We start from the raw sequence: 18,303 nt of genomic DNA on the forward strand, positions 1-18,303 counted from the left end.
GCCCTGGGAGCCTGATGACTTGTGATGGGATCAGTCCTAAGAGCTGTTTTCCTCCTTCACACACATGGATTTTTTTTCCAGCAGATTTAAACCCCAGAGTCTAATGAAAGAACCGGATCATCAAATGAGTAGCTGCTATATACCGTGAACTTCATGCAGTCAGACTCGCTAATCCGATTGTCAGGACCCTGGGAAGGAGCCAGTCACAGGCCCAGAGAAGCCAAGCACTGTTCACGCTAGTCCAGCTCTTGCCAGTGTCACAGGGAAGATTCTTGCTTGGTCGTGTTGCTCTGCTGGTGTGTTGGGCCAGAGCTGCATCCTTTACTTGAGGGGAACCTTGGCCACCACCTTTTTAAGGCTGCTCCTGCCTACCCAGCCACACCCCTTCTTTCTCCTGGGCTACTGGTAGGGAGGAGAGATTTTTGCCGCACCCCCCCCCCCGAAGTTTCTTAAGTGGGTCAGACCAATACATGAATCAAATTAACTCCAAATCACTTTGACCTCAAGGCAGAAAATTCATTCCATATTAAGGTACTCCAGTGTAAGGCCTAAATTCATTGTAATCATAAAATGCCCACAAGAGATACTCTCTATTTGAATATTAATTCTATCTCATTATCAAATTCCCAGGGAGATGTTAAAATCCAAAGATTACATTTCATTTTAAATTAAAGTCCAAAACATTAATGTCAAATTCTCTGCCCATGTGACTTAAAATTCAAAGAAATTAAAGTTCAGAATGCACCCTCCCAATTTCTTATCCTTTTTAATCCCAGCTAGAGGCGCTCTTATTGCCTGCAGGGGGTCAGGAGTCTTTTAACAACAGTAGCTTGGGTGGGAGTCTTGGGGTTTCATGAACCCCAATAATAAATCTCTGGTATGCCTTACTTTGAAAAAAGAGGTGAACAGGACACAGGCTTATCATGCACTGGCCCCCGTATACCAAAGTCAGGAGACAAGCGGATTCCCAGTCCCCTAATAGTTACCCCAAGCCAAAGCACGTCCACCACAGCCAGCACTGCAAGTCTGTGATCATCAAGGGACTGTCTTTGGCAAGTGGATGTCTTTTCCTCTCCCTTGCCCTCCCCACCCCAATCCCAATCATTTTCCTGACTCCAGACCTCCTCTTTGCTTTCTTTTGTTTTCCTTCATCCGCTGCTTCTGTTCTGGTGGTGAGATTAAACCACTTTTCACACCACTCTTAGCTCCTGTTTGTTTCCTAGCAGCAGAATGGTCCAAGAAAAGGCCTTTTAAAATTGCAGGATTTCTTTGCGTTTCTTTTTTCCCTCATCAGTCTTTCTGGGATTTTTCCATTCTATTAATGTTTACAGTGAACCAGCTTTTGATTTTGGTTCATCTTTTCTGTGTGTTCTTAGTCTCTAATTCATGGACTTTTGCCTGTCAGTCCAGGGGGAACAAAGATAAAGAGTGAAAGCAGGCTTCTCTCCAGAAATAATGCAAAACAGGAATCAAAAGAAGGACATCTTTAAAATACTGAAGGAAAACTAGAATCATATATCCAGCCAAAATATCCTTCAAAAATGGGGGCAAAGTAAAGACATTTCCAGACAGACAGAAGTTGAGCAGACTTGTTGTCAGTAGAGCTGTGCTGTGAAAAATGTTGGCGGATGCTGTACCAGGTGAAGGAAAGTGGTTATCGTGTGGGCAGGAATAAAGTGCTTTTATCTTCACTTTTTAACTTTTTAAAAATACAGTTGGGTCTTTGAAGCAATCCTAATAGTAACGTATTTGGCGTTTTATAATGTACATACAGATAAAATGTATGAGAGCTGTTGCCCAAATGTCAAGCGGAGTACATGGTTGTAAGATTGTTACACTGTATGTGAAATAGTGTAATATTATTTGTAAATAGACTATTACAAGTTAAGATCCATATTCTAAACCTAGAACAACAACTTTTAAAAAAGGAAAGAGAGTAAGTTAATAAGCTAGTAGTGGCGGGGGAAAGGTGGAATATTTAAAAACACTCAGCCTAAAGGAGGTCAGGATAAGAGAAAAAGAGGAATAAAGTACATTTAGGATAAAAAGAAAACAAATGTCAGAATGATATACTCAAACACAGCTATGTTGATAAGTACATTAAAAGTAAATGGCTTATATTAAAATTAAAAGACAGTGTTAGATTGAATTTTTTTAAAAAGTGAGACTCAATTATATGATAACTACAAGAAATACATTTTGAATGTAAAGATGAAGATAGGTTTAAAATTAAAGAATGAAAATAGCATACCATGCAAACACTTTAAAAATGTGGAGTGGCTATATTAACATCAGGCAAAATAAGCTTGAGATGTACAGAGGAATATTTCATAATGATTAAAGGATCAACTCCCCAAGAAGAAGACATAAAAACATGAACATATATTGCTAAGACGGAGAAGGCATTGGCACCCCACTCCAGTACTCTTGCCTGGAAAATCCCATGGACAGAGGAGCCTGGTAGGCTGTAGTCCATGGGGTCGCTGAGAGTCGGACATGACTGAGCAACTTCACTTTCACTTTTCACTTTCATGCCTTGGAGAAGGAAATGGCAACCCACTCCAGTGTTCTTGCCTGGAGAATCCCAGGGACGGGGGAGCCTGGTGGACTGCCGTCTATGGGGTCGCACAGAGTCGAACATGAGGAAGCGACTTAGCAGCAGCAGCATTTTGCTAAGAGAACTTCGGCAAGTACATTAAGCAAAAACTGACAGAACTGAAAGGAGAAATAGATCTGTAAGGTTTGTAAATTCTAGAACAAGGAGAAAGAATCTCAGGAGTAATATAAACACTTGCATACATTAACATGTGAATGGATAAATAAATGGTATGTTCTTAATCAAAAATAAAAATAAACTGATACATGAGTAATACAAAACCTTGAGCACATAAATAAATGGTATATTCATAATCAGAAACAAAAATAAACTGATACATGTAACAACATGGACAAATCTCAAAAACATTGGAAAAGACGTCTCTTCATATAGTCTTATTCCTACGCTAGAATGGAGCAGACCAGATCCGCCTGTCGAGACAGGACCAGAGAGTGGTACTAAAGCAGTGGCTGCTGAGGGACGCCTGGGGTGAAGGAGATACTCTCCATCCTGACTCGCCAGTGGCTACACAGGGGCACTCACAGGCTCCTGTGTGTAAGGTGCATCTCTGCCAAGTCTGTTTCTGAGGTACAGAAAACAGCACTGGGGTGAAGGGGTGAAGGACAGGGTGTTGTAGTTTAGGACTTCCTCTCAGGGCTTACCGCAGGCCTCGGACTTCGTTTGCCTTGGTGGGAGCTCTTGGTCTTGGCGGGGAGCAGGGATCCATGACTCACTGCGTGTCAGTCACCCGAAGAGTTGCTTCAGGACACTGATGTCCAGGCTCTGCTCCCAGAGAGAGTCTGCTTGCCGTGTCCTGGGCTTGGGGCCATGGCACTGGTTGTTTCTAAAACCTCCCCCAAGTGATTCTAACGTGGAGTCAAGGCTGTGAACCACTCTCCTGGACTTCAGCTCTGAGTGCTGGAGAAGGATTGTCTGCAAAGTGTAGGTGCTGTGCTTTCTTGTTGCTTCTTGAGTAACACCTCTGATTGTTCCTCTGGCATTGGGAACAGGGCAGCAGCTCAATCGTGAAATGCCCAGTCAGGAAGCTGCACAGGACACCATGGAAATAAACGCAGCCCAGAGAGAGATTAACACCACTGTATTTTTATGAGACGTAGAATTGATTGTGTGAGGCAAAAACCAGCAGAGGACCTGGATGGAAATTAGTAACCAGGGGTGTGCCTGGTTTGTGAGGCAGTCAGGGAAAGTGTGGTACGAACTCAGAGCGACCTACCTAATGTCCTGTGATTGTGGAGACAGATCTTTATAGTTTCAGGCTTTGCTGAACAACTGCCTGTGCTTGGTGAGGGATGACTGTGCCCAGTCCTCTTCGAGTGTGGGTGCTAAAGGAATCCTCTAGAATCAGAACCAAGTGAAGATATTACAGGCAGCTGCTGTCTCCTTTGTTCCTGCTGGGTGCCGTGCTGTTTGTTTATTCATGTAATCCTCGCTCTAACCCTCTTGTTACATACAAGAAACTCCAGACTGAAGTTCAGAACGCTCCACAGGTTACATGGCCAGAGGGCTGAGCTGGAATTCTCCCGTAGCTCTGTCTGCCTCTAAAAGTAACCCCCGTCCTCTGAGTCCTGGGGATGGCAGCTGGTCTCGCCCGTGGGCAGGTACACCCACATCTCACACAGACAGTTCAGTGATGGTGAACCCGGCGCCTGCCTCCTTCCACCTCAGCTTCGAGCCTTCTGAGTTGGCGGTCACCTGTGCTTCACCTCTCGATCAGAGCCCTGTCTGAGCGTTGCCACATCCATGTCAGCCGTGTGCTGGCTGCGGGAGGAGGACTCTGCTCACCTGTGCGTGTGCATCTATCCCGCGGCCCCGTGCCACGAACACACTTTGACCAGGTGTCGGTTCCATTAATTCACTGGGCGTTTAAGTAAGAGATTCAGTCCTGCATTGGCGTCATGCTCTTGTCTTTCTTCAGGTTGTTTTGACTTTGCTATTTGCCATTCAGTGTGAGAGCAGACAATAATGGAGCCTCTGGTTTGTTTGTTTTTTTTTGTCAACCTAATACATTTCCCCCCAAAGAAGCTTAGATACTACTTGAGTTGGGCCTGCCCACTTTGCAGTGCATTCTCTGAGATTAGTGTTGGCCACGGTGGGAGAGAACAGTTAGCAGTCAATGAGCCGTCCTGCCGTCTGCACTTGATTTCCAGAGGCTAAATGTTCGCTTGTTTAAGCCAGACTTGCTGTCTTGTCGAAATGCGTTTCGTCGCAAAGTGTTGACTGAGCTTGGCTCCCTAGTAGGAGCTGTTACTACAACTTGTGACTCATCATGGGTCTAGAATCAGTTCCCAACACGTTAGCTAAAGAAACAAACAACTTCCCTGTTTTATGAAGTGCGAACAGAAGAAAACGTGTTCATTTCCTAATTGTTTCCCCTGCCCATGACGTGAGCTCCTCACTCAGCAGCAGCAGGAACCTGTACACATAAGCGTGGTGATGACACTGCATCAGCGTCTTCTGGAGGCGTCACACCCATGGGCCCTTTTCCCGGTGACTGTCACCTGTGTTCACTCTCCAGGGTGTCGTTATGTGTGTGTCACGGCGTCACTGCCATCCTTTGTCTGGAATAGGTTGCTTATGTTATGAATATTTAATGACTTTCTATAAAAACATTTCATAATGGAGCGGTATGAATGGGAAATATTTACCTCGGAATGCATGCCCCTAGTTCAGGCATGGCTCTAGTGTAACCATGATTTCCAAGAGCTCTTTAATTCACCCTTACAGTCTGCTTTGAAATGTCCGGTTTTAGCCTGTGATTTTATTTCCCTTTCCGTCGGGGTCGTGCCACTACGCATTCGCTCAGGCAGTGTCCAAGGGAGCCAGTTCCTGTCGCCGCCCCAGCTGCTTGTGTCGTCAGAGGCGCCTTCCGCACTGTGGCGCTGAGGGGTGGCGTCCTAGTCGGCCTGGGTCTGATTAGAAGCAGAGCTGAGCAGACTTGGACGTCTCTGCAGTCCATTCGCATCTCTTTCATTTGTGCCATTTAGTCCATGTGTTTCATCCAGTTTTCTGTTGCATTCTTGGTCTTTTCTCAACTTTTACAAAATCTGTACATATTAAAATACTAACCCTTTTCCTGTGGTATCTTTCAAATAATTATTACAGCTTTCACTTGCCTTTTTAAAAAAATGTAGTTAAATTTTAAAACTTGTCTCTGTTGCTTCTGGATTTAGAACCATCGAAACTGCTTCCAACTTAAAAGAAGAATTTACTTACTAGTAAACAGATTCATTTGAAGTTTATGCTGGTGAATAATGTTGGGAAGAGATTCACTTTATATTTTTTTTAAAGTGTATTAAAATGTAGTTGATTTGCAATGTTGTATTCAATTGTATTTTTTTAAATATGTCTGCCTAGTTGCCCAACTTTTTGGAGGAAGGATGAAATGAAAGTGTCATTTTTTTGTCTGCGTGTCTCTTTTTAAACATTTCTGGACTGAGAGAGGCGTCTCGGGTAACTGCACTGTGTTTTTACGGGAATGAGTCAGGAGATGGAGAAGGAGCCGCAGACCTCCTGCAGCCCCCACACCCCCAGGCCCTCCAAGTATGTGAATTTGCCTTTTCTGTTCTTTGTAGGTGAATGAGCTGGACGGCATCCCCCTGATCCTCGACAGCTGTGGCCTCGATGACAGCAACCCCTGTATCCTTGACACGTCCTGCAGTGAGTTCATACCCAGGGCCTCCGGCTGGCACCCCTTCACGGGGGAGTTGGCTGGCTTTCTCATTAGCTTTGTCCCTAAGAACTGAGCCATTTGGTCAGAGTTGGGGCCAAGTCGCACTCCTGTAGCCTGGTCAGCGCAGTGAGCTCAGGTTCTCAGGGTGGGGCGTTCTCCTCCAGAATGCCTTAAGCTCCAGCTGAAAGCTCACCTGTGGGCCCCGTGTTCACTGCATGTCATTGACGTCACCTTTCCAAACCACGTGTTCTGTGGAGTGACTGTGGAGAAGTGTATGTCTCTTCTGTAGAGGTTCAAAGTATCCAGACCTCTGGAAGAACCATTCTAGCAGTGGTAGCTTGGAGACCTCTGAGAGCTCAGAAGTGGGGAGAAGCATCCCAGTGGCCCAGGAGTCTGGTTTTTGTTGGGTGCTCTTCAGTTACTGATGTCAGAGGCTCTGACTCTTTCCCCTCCTTGGCCTGACCACCCTTCTGGAGGGGTGTTGCACAAGGAACTTGCCGACTCCCCACCTCTCCATCTAGGTCTTCCCTTTGGGAAACAGATCTAGTACAGTGATGAAGAGCCAGGGGCTGGAGGCAGCCTGTGTAGGTTTGAGAGAGAATCTGTTTCACTTCAAGATCTTCCAGTCCCTTGCCAGGCCGTTACATGGCCTTGTGCTTATTGTGGGTGAGGGGGAGGGTTAAGAACACCATTGCCAGGACTTTGAGATTGTGACTCTGTGGGAGGCTAAGGAGGAGGGGAATTTTGTGTTTAAAATGCTCACTATTGGTTTCTGTCAAGAAAAAAGGAGCTGATGAAAATCATGTGTTGCAAAGTAAGTAGATTTAGAAATGCTTGTTATTTGTGCTGAAGATACTGTCATTTGTCTGATTAGCAATAGAGGAAAATTTCCTATTTTAAAGAGCATGAGAGCTTGTAAGTTCAGTCAGGGAAAGACAAGCAAACAGCCTCTGAAGAGTTTTCTTCAAGGTAAAGCAGTCACTGCCTTGCATTATGATCAGGCACTACAGGCTGTGCTTCTTAGACGGGTTTGAAAGTTTTTAGCCCCAAAAAGGGAAAGGAGAAAAGAAAGCTGTCACAGGAAAGCAGTAAAAGAACATTCAGGTGTAACTGCAGGTGTTGCGTTTCCGGATGAAAAAGATGATTTATTGCAAACAAAAAAATTCATGCAGTTTTACTTTTATATTCCCTGAATTGACTTTCCAGTGAAGAAAGGTTTTTTGTTACTAATCTTTGGCCTTTAGCAAAGACTGAAAAATTAAAAGGCTATTGCACACAGCCCATGGCAGCTCTGCAGATATGCTGCATGTGGTTCATGCTTCAATTCAGTTCGGTACAGTCGCTCAGTCATGACCGACTCTTTGCAACCCCATGAATCACAGCACGCCAGGCCTCCCTGTCCATCACCAACTCCCGGTGTTTACTCAGACTCATGTCCATCGAGTAAGTGATGCCATCCAGCCATCTCATTCTCTGTCGTCCCCTTCTCCTCCCACCCCCAATCCTTCCCAGCATCAGAGTCTTTTCCAGTGAGTCAACTCTTCGCATGAGGTGGCCAAAATATTGGAGTTTCAGCTTCAGCATCAGTCCTTCCAATGAACCCCCAGGATTGATCTCCTTTAGAATGGACTGGTTGGATCTCCTTGCAGTCCAAGGGACTCTCAAGAGTCTTCTCCAGCACCACAGTTCAAAAGCATCAATTCTTCGGCGATCAGCCTTCTTCACAGTCAAACTCTCACATCCATACATGACCACTGGAAAAACCATAGCCTTGACTAGACGGACCTTTGTTGGCAAAGCAATGTCTCTGCTTTTTAATATACTATCTAGGTTGGTCATAACTTTGCTTCCAAGGAGTAAGCGTCTTACTAAGTCTTTTATGTTGGTGTCGCCTTGCCAAATACTCATTCATTCATTCCCTTCAGGAAACATTTATTGAGTCCTTACTATGTGTTTACAGACATTACCTTCTTTAGTCTTGACAACACTGTGAAGCAGGTCCTATTATCATCATCTTCCCCATCTGTAGATGAGAAAATAAACTGAGAACCTGAGTGACTTGTCCTAAAGGTCAGACTCAGAGGTTAAGCTTGGTGTGTGCCTGATTCTCAGCCACTTTTCTAAACTGCCTCCCATGAGTCATTGGGAGGGTCAGAACACATACAGATAAAGCATAGTAAGATACTAATGTAGTGGAGAAATGACTCAGAATTATACACTGAAAATTTTTATATGGACAGTCTATATGGATAACTGGTTTTTTAAATGGTTATTAATGAATCATTGCAAGATTCAGTAATCTTCTCTAAGTTGTCAAGAAAAGCTGAAATGTTATGTTATATACGTTTAGTAACTTTGGACTTTTGTCTTATAAAGGCCTACTAGATTTTAAAGACATGTAAGATATACTTAAGATACAAGATACATACCAAAATATGAGACCTAAGGGAGAGTGATGGTCAGAAATGAAAAAGCGTTATAGCCTAGGAATTCAAATTTTTTAGGGATTCAGTTTTTAGATGTGAGCCATAAGTTAAAACCTGGCTTCCCTAGTATTGAGAGCAGCCAGGGCCGTATACAGATCACAGAGTGAATGCAGACGGCGCTCCTCCACGCTGTTCTCTGCTCCTGCTGTCAGGGAAGTTTCCCCAGTGCTGTTTCATTACCCTCACCTTGCCTCCTTACCTCTCCTTCCCTTTCCCACCCTCCTTTCTTACGTTTTTTTCTCTCCTATATTTTCTTGCTCATCAAAATACTAAATATGTTGGCTTTGCCCAAGGTGTAGATGGGAGAGTGAAATCTCTGCCCCAGTCTCCAGCACTTTGCTCTTCCCTCTCTTAACTGTTGCTTTTGTCCAGCTAAGTAATGTGCTTTGCTGCTGTTCCTTGATCTGTCAGATCCTGACGTTAGCTGTTTCCTTTGTCCCAACACTAGGACTTAGCTTTGTGATCAAAACCGTTTGCCCATTTTTTTCACTGGGTTGTCTTTTTACCATTTGTTTGCAATAGATTTTTATAGATTCTCGGTAGAAGTCCTTTGGCAGCTACACATGTTGCTCGTATTTCCTTTCCCCTATTCTATCACTTATCTTGTCATTCTCTTTATAGTTTTTTTATTAACAAAATTTCTTAACTTTTAGTCAAGTTTACCACTGTTTCTTTATGATTCATTTATTTGGGTGTGTATCCTGTTAAATATTTTCATACACTTAGGTCACAGTGATAATCTGTATTATCTTCTGAACACTTTGGGTCTGTAATTCACTTGGAATTGCTTTTTGTGCATGGTGTGAGTGAGGGTCTGTTTCTGCATTTTTCCGTCGGAGCGCGGAATCGTCCAGCCCAGTCATTGCAGAGAGCGCGTGCTGGCTACTGCAGTGCCGGTTGTGTCATGCATGTGGTGTGGACTCTCCTTTCTTCTGCACTGGCCTCTGTGTCGTGTCTGTCTGCACCAGCACTGTAATCTGAAGTACTCTCACTTTCCGCAGTTCCAGGATACTGTAGACCGATTCACTGAGTCCTTGACTGAGTTGATTGAGTCCTTCCAACTTGTTTCTTCTTTCTTTAGAGTATTATGGCTCTGCTCGGTCATTTGTATTTGCCCATAGCAGTTTTAAGGCCAGCTCGTCAGCGTCTGCACGTCTGTGCTTGTGTGTTTCTGCGTGCACACGCTTACATGCATGTGCGTGCACCTAACCGTCCCCAAGAGGCTATTTACCTCTCTGCTCATTGCAGCTGCGCTGGCGAGAGCCCACGTGAGGAGAGCTGGCAGCGACCCAGTCCCGAGCCTGCCCACCCACCCACGAGGGCACAGCTGCCCGTTCATTTAAGGGTACTGTGGGGTTTGCGACCCATGCAGTATTTACAAATGCATTTCTTAAATTCTGAACAATAGGAATCATTTGGGAGGGATTCATTTCTGTCATAAATATATTATGATCAGAGAGCACATGCTTGATGTTCTTTGTCCTAAAAAATGCATTGAGACTTGCTTGATGGTCAGTTTCTGCAACTGTTCTATGTGTGCTTGAAAAGTCACATCTGTTTTCTGATAGTGGAGTACACTATTTTTAGGTCAAGTTTGTAATTTTTTTTACATTTTTAGTGATGCCTTTATCAGGTCTTGAAAAATGTCCCCGTTGTCATTGTAAAGTGACCCTCTGTATCTCTAAAAATGCTTTTTGCCTAACATGAATATAGCTACTTTACTTCACTTTTGGTTGATATTTACATGGTAAAACCATTACAGAACTTTTATTTTCAGTCTTTTTATATCAGGTGTGTTTGTTGTAAAGAGCATAGTTGACTTTTTCTTAGTCTAGTTTCTTTGCCTTTTAGCTGTTGCATTTAGCCCATTCATATTTAATGTAATTGCTTATCTGTTTATATTTAAGCCACTCTGATTTGCTTTCTATTTTATTTTTCTCTTGCTTCTTTTGAATTGTTTTGTATAATTAAGCATTTATCTTTTTCTAGCTTAAAGCTTTTAATTTTTTTTTCTATTTTGTTAATAGTTCCCTGGGAAATTATAACATGCATCCTTGACTAAGGAAAATATAATGTTTTTCAGATCTTTACCCCTTTTCCAGATAATATAGGACCACTTAGCATCCCCCAACTTATATGCTGTTGTTACATATTTTCATTCTATTTTTACAACCCCATAAAATGTTACTATCATAGTTCCATAAAATCAGTTTTCATTTAGATGCATCCACATCCTTACTCCTTTCCTGCCTTTCACCCCTTCTTACAGCTTTGTCTGTCTACCTGGGGTCATTTTCCTTCTCCCTGAAGTCTTTCTTTTAGAATTTCCTTTAAAGTGGGTTCATGGGTGAGGGACTGTTTGGCTTGTTAGAAAATGTGTGCCTGATTCCAGCATTTGGGATAGCTACAGGATCTCAGTGTTTTAATGCAGCTGTCCCCAACCTTCCTGGCACCAGGGACTGGTTTCTTGACAGACAGTTTTTTCCACAGACTGGGGAGGAGGGTAGGGTGGAGATGGTTCAGGCCGTCACACAAGTGATGGTGGGGTTCAGGTGGTAATACCTTTGGACTCTACCTGCCCCCCTCCATCTGTCATAAGTTCAGTTCAGTTGCTCAGTCGTGTCTGACTCTCTGCGACCCCATGGACCGCAGCACGCCAGGCTTCCCTGTCCTTTACCATCTCCTGGAGCTTGCTCCAACTCATGTCCATCAAGTCGGTGATGCCATCCAACCACTGCATCGTCTGTTGTCCCCTTCTCCTCCGGCCTTCAATCTTTCCCAACATCAGGGTCTTTTCTTTTCCATCTCTCATAGACTTGGTCCTATTTACAGAACCTGCACGCCTGTCCTCCGTACTTAGAATATGTCCATAGGTTCCAGCATGTCCTGACAGGTTCTGTGTGTTCTGGCCCCGCCTGTCTCTTCATTTAGATCCAGACTGGTTTCCCTCTTTTAGCATTCCCCAGACATGCCTCCTTTTTTGTTCCTCAAATCTGTGATTTCTCACCTCAGGGAAGTCGTTACCTTCCTCCCTTGGCTGAACTCTCTCCGCTGGCTCAGCCTCCTCTTCTCTTCCTCAGGGAAGCCTTCCCAGAGCCTTGTCGGCCCCTCCTGGGACCTGTTCTGTCCCTTCAGCTTGTCTCGGTCTGTAACTGAGTATTGTGCGTTTGCATCTTAATTACCCTCTAGACCGAGGTCCGTAAGGGCATGGACCTTTTTTTTCCTGTTTCTTCATCTCAATGTCATATGCTACTGACAGGCACATACTGAGTGTCCAGTAGGTATTTTCGGATGGCATGTGACTGCGGAAGGCGGTGAGCGGATGGTGGAGAAAGCAGCGGCGTGATGAAGTGCGCGTGTGTGCTTATTTGACAGCGGGGAGACGGCTCTAAGCAGAGGGGAAGTTTCTCCCGTGGGTTTGACGATTCTTTTGTGAACTGAATAAAGTTGGTTTGGCAGAAGTATTATTTCAGCTTTGTTTGGTGGTTCAGCCCCTTCTAATAACTCACACCAGTCAAGCTTTCATTGAACTTTAATTTCAGTATTTTGTGTTAAAGAAAACAGTATATATTGCATATGCGTAGACCAGGAATCAGAGCTGAGGGTAAAGGTCAGTTAATAAAAACAGCTCCGTTCTCTGATTGCTCTGGATCGGCGGGCTGTATTGTATGCTCACGCATCGTCCATGGGTTGGGGGTAAGGGCTCCTGTTACCTTAGGGTAGGCATCCTCGTTCCCTGTGGGAAGTCAGCGGTTCCGACCCCCTGGAAGACTTCCTCTTTCTCCGCCACCCATGGGGATTAGGAATTTCTAGGTGGCATATCCAAGCAAACTGGGCTGTCAACTCGCCCAGGCTAGGAACGGGGCTGGAAGGCTGGCTGCCCCGTTTCTTGGAGGCGTCTTCTAGTGACGGACTGGGATTTCTAGTCCAGGAAAAAGACAACATCCCACGGGGTTGCCCACCCCGAAGGAAGGCCCTCGGTGGCTGTGTTGCGTCAGGACACAGCCCAGCTGTTCGTCCGCCGCTCCCTTGCGGGGACCCGCAGTAATGACACAGTAGCAGATGCCATCGGAAAATTCCAGCCCCGCCGCCACAGAGTCAATTTCTTATTTGTCAGTTTATTGTGGCGAGTGGGATTTTTTTGTTGTTGTTGTTTCCAAATAGAAACAGCTGAACTTTATTTTAAATGTTTTTCTTTGATTCTTTTTTTGATCTGTGTTTTGATCAGTTGTCCTTGATGTGGGTTTTTATATATATATATATATATATATATATATATATTGTTTTTATTGGAGGAGGAGGAGACAAGGATAGGAGGAGCGTCTAAACTGGTTGGGGTTTTTTTCTCTTCTTTTCTCTCTTTTCCTTCCTTCCTTTCTCTTTTCTTCTTTCTTTTTTTATTGAAAAGCCTCATTTGTAAGTGTCACTTGCACCCAGAAACGTAACTTTATAGGAAAAATAACCAGTTTCCCCAGTCGTCTCACGTTGAGGGGGTGGATGGCGTAGTGGCACGGGCATCAGCTCAGGAGCTTCATAGACGCAGATTCCGCCGCTTCTCAGCCTCTAAACACGTCGCTCCACCTGTGCTACGAGTTTCAGCTTATTTACCTAAAATGGGACAGACCCCACAGGGTTATGGTGAAAGTAAAATGTACTGTGTGCAAAGTGCCCAGCCTGCAGTTCCTCAGCAAACAGATGTTGTCATACAGATATCCTGTTACAGCTGTTGCTGCCTAGGAGAAAGGTAAATTTTCATCTGTGAGCACATTGTGAGTCAGCGGTGAAACTTAAATAATGGTAATAATATTGAAAACAGAAGAAAGAGTCCTGAAACGTACTCTGACATACACAACAAAGGCCCCCGGTACTTGAGCAGAGGGTGGTCGTTTCCCATAAATGATGCTAGACTGATTTAATATCTGTAACAGGGAAGAAAGACCTGCCACCCGTATCTCACCCTGCTCAGCCACACTAACTGAAGACAACTCATAAACCTTCGGGTGGGGGGTGAGACACAGGGGCTTCTGGAAGGAATCGTAAGAAAGGGTGGTTCTTGTCTTGGAACAGGCAGAGGTTTCTTAAACAAGACATCAAAATTTTAACTGGGAAAGCACTAACTTTGAAAAAGTATTTGCATTGTAAACATGTATCTGACAAAGGACTCACATCCACACTGCTGTGAAACAACGAAAGATAATTCAGGTTCTGAGAAGGAACAGAAGAACCGCGGCGTCTCACAGAAGAGGAAACCGGGATGGCCAGTAATTGTACAGAAAGAGCTTAGCACCCTCGTCAGGGAAATGCATGTTTAACCCACACTCAGGAACCCACCAGAAGGACTGATGAGAAGATGACAGGACCAACGGATGGCAAAGGTGTGGGGCAACCTGAACTGTGATGAATTGATTTGGGAGGTGTCAATTAGAAAAATCCCTTTGGGAAACTTTGGCAGTGTCTGCTAACTTTAGGCCTGCCCTGTGAGCCAGCAGTTGCACCCCTGGATGCACCCCCGGGAGACGTACTTACATGTGTCTGTCAGAAGACGTGTGCAGGAGCGTTCCTAGTCACAGTGTTTATGGAACCATCCCACATGGTCAGCAGCCATAGGAGGGTGTGGACGCTCATTCCACAGCGCTATACAGCAGTGAAGAATGAGCTGCCCTGTGTCACACGGGTGAGTCTCGCTAACACAGCATAGAGCTTCATGAAGAAGCCAGAGTCAGAGTATGTGCTCTGTGCCTCTATGTACAGGAAGTTTAACAGCAGGCAGAATCAGTCTGTGACGGTCACAGTCAGGATGGTGGTTACCTTGATGGGGAGGAGGCTGGCCATAGGTGGGGAGTGGTACCCAGGGGCCTTCCAGGTGCTGGGCGTCTTCTCCATCTCGACCTGGGTGGGCTCATGTGGCGTGCGCCTGTGAGAAAACCAGTCAGGATGTACGCGAGGAGGTGTGCGTTCTGTTGCTTCTCACATGACGTTTTAAACATCATTGAGTAGTCTCTAGGTGCCCAACCCTGTGCTGTATATATACCCTCTAACCTGCATTACCTCGCACAGGCGGTTTCTTTCCTTCTATTTAACAGGCCTCTTTTTTAAGCACTGTCATTTCACAGATGAGAAGAGTGGCGCCCACAGAGTTGGTTCCCCGAGTACAGCTGGCTTTGCCAGCTCCTGGGCGGCGGGGCCATGGGGCCAGCCCAGCACTGTCTGTGTCCTGCTCCTCGTTCAAGAGTCTAGACTTCTGTGCGGGTGCCTCCTGCCCCCCTGCACAGTGTTTCTTCCAGGTGAACTTTCGGGGGGGACACAGGGCTGTGCAGCTGTGTGGGCTCCAGTCTTGCCGCGTGTCTGGCACATGGTTCCCTCCCCCTGCTCCGCTTTGGCCTCAGTAGTAATCCCAGGTGGATGCCGAAGCCCTGAGGTGGTGGCCACCCTGGAAAACGGGCACCTCTCCGCCGCCTCGCCCTTCCTCCTCTTAGACTTGGGCACGCATGTCCTCCTCCTGGAGCTCTCCCGCAGCCCCTAGCTGAGCCCGAGTGCCTCGTCTCTCTGTGCGTCAGTTGGGTTCCTCTGCCCCTCTGTGAGCACAGCACATGCAGACCCCTGGATATGTGACCTTTCCCTCCAGAAAAGTCTGTCCCGGGCAGGATCTGCGTCATACTGCACACCCCACATTGGACCCCACGGACCCCAGGGGTGTCACCGCAGTGTGTCCCAGAGCGTATTTCGCCTGCAGCATGTTAAATACCTATTATATGAGAGAAATCTTCTGAGTAATGCATATACGTGTTGGACCTGTGGTAAGCAGGCGTCTGCTGCAGGACTTCCTGGAATCTGTGCAGTTGTCATGTGCATTTTGGAAATCGTGGGACACAGTGCCACATCTTGGGGAATGCAGGAATTTTAGTGGAAACTTGGAAACATGCTCCATTCTGTCCTTCTCTTCACGAGCAGTCTAGCTTGTGTCTGGGCCTGCTGAGCCGCCGCCAGAGGGAGGCATTCAGGGAGACACCTCAGACGTTTCCGGCCGGCGCAGCGGGCTGGCCTTGCTGTTGTAAGGGCCTCAGCGAGTTCCCCACCAGGGAAGTGCTTGTGCTGTGTTCACTGCATGCCTGCTGCTCGAGTCTCACTCTGCGCATCCGATGCTCGCACGGCCAGGAAGGGTCCTGCTGAAACAGGTCCTCCATCCTCCGCAGGGGAGTGATGCCTGCTGTTGATTTCTGTGTCCCCAGCGTCAAGCGGCTGGTGGTCGCTCGGTGATCTTTCACTCATTTGTTGAGCTGACATTAATTAAAACTAGAAAACCTCTTCCTGCCGTTTGGCTTTAGAGAGATAAACCTTGGGTTTGACTTCCCAGTTTTGTGATGTGGGTTCTTAAGGCCCCTCACTGGTGCTCTGACCCTCGCCTAGTGTGGTTGCAGGCGTGTGAGCCGGGTCTGTGTCCTCGTCCAGAGCCAGCAAGACGGACGCGACTTGACAGGTGCACGGAGGCCTCCCTGGGTCCCCGTGTGCAGCGGGTGGCTGTGGGGCCAAGGATGGGTGGCACTCTGCCACCATGCTGCTCCCCGCGCCCCTGAGGCTCCACAGATGCAGGCCAGACCTGTTCAGAGGGACGGGGTAGGAGCCCTACCCCTTTGATGTACCTTCTGTGGTATCCTAGCAGCTGGTTCCCCAGCACTCGAAGCCGGAAGTTGGAGGAGTGGGCTGTCCTGTCATGAATTATGCTCACAAAAGTAGACTCTCTTTCCGTGTTCAGGGGTGTTGGCAAATGGTCCGGCTGTTTTAAAGTGAGACTGAAATGCTTCAGGATGTACTCTTTCAGATTGTGTCTGCTTGGCTTTTGGTTGGAAGGTCACAGCGGCTCGAAATGAAAACCATCCTCACTGCACAGAAACGTCCGTGTTGTGCAGGCTGTGAGTGGCACGTGTCTCCTTCACACACAGGCCAGAGTATGTGGTCTGCCCTCTGCCCTCGAACCTGCACACACGCCTGGCCACCCGTGGGTCTCGCTCAGCCTGCCTCTCTCAGCCGTCTCCTCTCCTCTCAGAGGTCAGAGTGCATCAGTCCTGCTCTGGCCTGTTCACTTGCACGAAAAGCAAGATTGCTTGAGGTTTACTGTCACGTCACTTAGAAAACGGGAATCTGTCCTTTTCCGAGGTGAGGTGCTTGGCGTGAACCATGTGGCCTGCAAGTGACCACGTGCCCCTTGTTCCCACTCCGCCTGGGTTGGTGAGAAAGTGGAAGCTGCTGCTTTCGAGTTCCTATCAGTCACTTGACCCACCTGGCTTGGAGATGACACTGTTTTCTTAGTGGTTACTGTTAATGTTTTAAGTGCCACCATGTACAGTTCATTCCAAACCAGAAACAAAACCGTACGCGAACATTTATTGCCATTCGTTTTTGTCCTTAAAAGATCTGCTCCTTTGGCTGGGTGACTTAACGAACACCACTTAAAGTTTAAATTTTATTTTCACTAGGGGGCATCTTCCTAGACCGTCCCCATACTGGCACACTCAGTGTCAGGCAGCCCTTCCTGACTCTCCTTCAGCACCGTGGCTCCCTTGCTGTCCGTCTTCCTGGAGTCTCTGCCTGTCTGCACTGGCCGTTCTCCCAGCTAGAGTTAAACCTTGCTTGTTTGAGAGAAGTCTGCCAGGATCCCGGTTCAGATGAGGCCCCTTCTTGTTGTTTCCTTTATCCTGTCATTTCGCATTGTAGCCGTTACACCAGCTAGTAGTGTGTTTATTTCTCTGCACTGAACATTCTAGGAAGTTCAGGAGAACTGCGGTGTCAGGCCCTCACCTCATGGGCACTTAGCTGAAGCTGAGTTTACAGGTGAACATGCACGCGCCCACCTCTGCTTTGCCTCCCTCCATGGTGATCGCCTTGACTCTCTGTCCCTCAATTGGAGAGTGGCACAGGGAGAATGAAGACCTGAGAAATGGTGTTGAGTTTCATGAAATCCTCTTGTGGCCTCTGATGCTGGTTGAGAAACAGTGACTCATGAGAGGCTGTGAACGGGCGACCCTTTCTCGGGTGGAGTGGTGGCAGCTGGAGAACTAACCGCTCTTGATAACTGAGCAGATGGGGTTTCAGCAACCTAAATGATCTGGCTCTTTCTAGCCCCCCAGCGGCTCTGTCCATGGGATTCTCCAGGAAAGAATACTGCAGTGGGTTGCCATATCCTCCTCCAGGGGATCTTCCTGACCCAGGGATGGAACCTGCGTCTGCTTTCTCTGACAGGCAGGTTCCTCATTGCTGCGCCTCCTGGGAAGCCACCTCGCCCAGTCATGGAGCTCAGGTTGGCAGCACTGGAGTCTGAGCCCAGGTCCTTCCTCGTCCACTCTCTCTCCTGCTGTTATAGATGCTGGTTGGTCCCCATTTCCACGCTGTCTTCCCTCCAAACCACCCTCCACAGCTGCCAAAGAGAGCTGCCTGATTTTTCTTCACCTCTTTCAGTGGATTCTCATAGTATAAAATGCAGACTCCTTCCTACAGCCTGCAACTCCTCTGGCCTCAACCCCTGCTCTCTACCA

General features: G+C 46.7%; 1 protein-coding gene across 6 annotated transcripts in view; it reads left to right on the forward strand.

The window, feature by feature from the left end:
• ATXN10 (ataxin 10) overlaps positions 1-18,303 on the forward strand; it is a 152,682-nt gene that overhangs the window by 111,016 nt on the left and 23,363 nt on the right. For 5 of the 6 annotated variants that reach the window (XM_088837567.1, XM_055396621.2, XM_088837568.1 and 2 more), the window contains exon 10: positions 6,190-6,274. In XM_088837567.1, coding sequence (XP_088693693.1) covers positions 6,190-6,274 — 85 coding nt within the window. The remainder of the gene's footprint in view (positions 1-6,189; positions 6,275-18,303) is intronic. The other variant, XM_055396618.2, reaches the window with a different exon arrangement.

The sequence above is a fragment of the Moschus berezovskii genome, chromosome 6, assembly GCF_049115385.1.
Source record: "Moschus berezovskii isolate FMDL1 chromosome 6, NW_MosBer_1.0, whole genome shotgun sequence".
In the NCBI taxonomy this organism is placed as follows: domain Eukaryota; kingdom Metazoa; phylum Chordata; class Mammalia; order Artiodactyla; family Moschidae; genus Moschus; species Moschus berezovskii.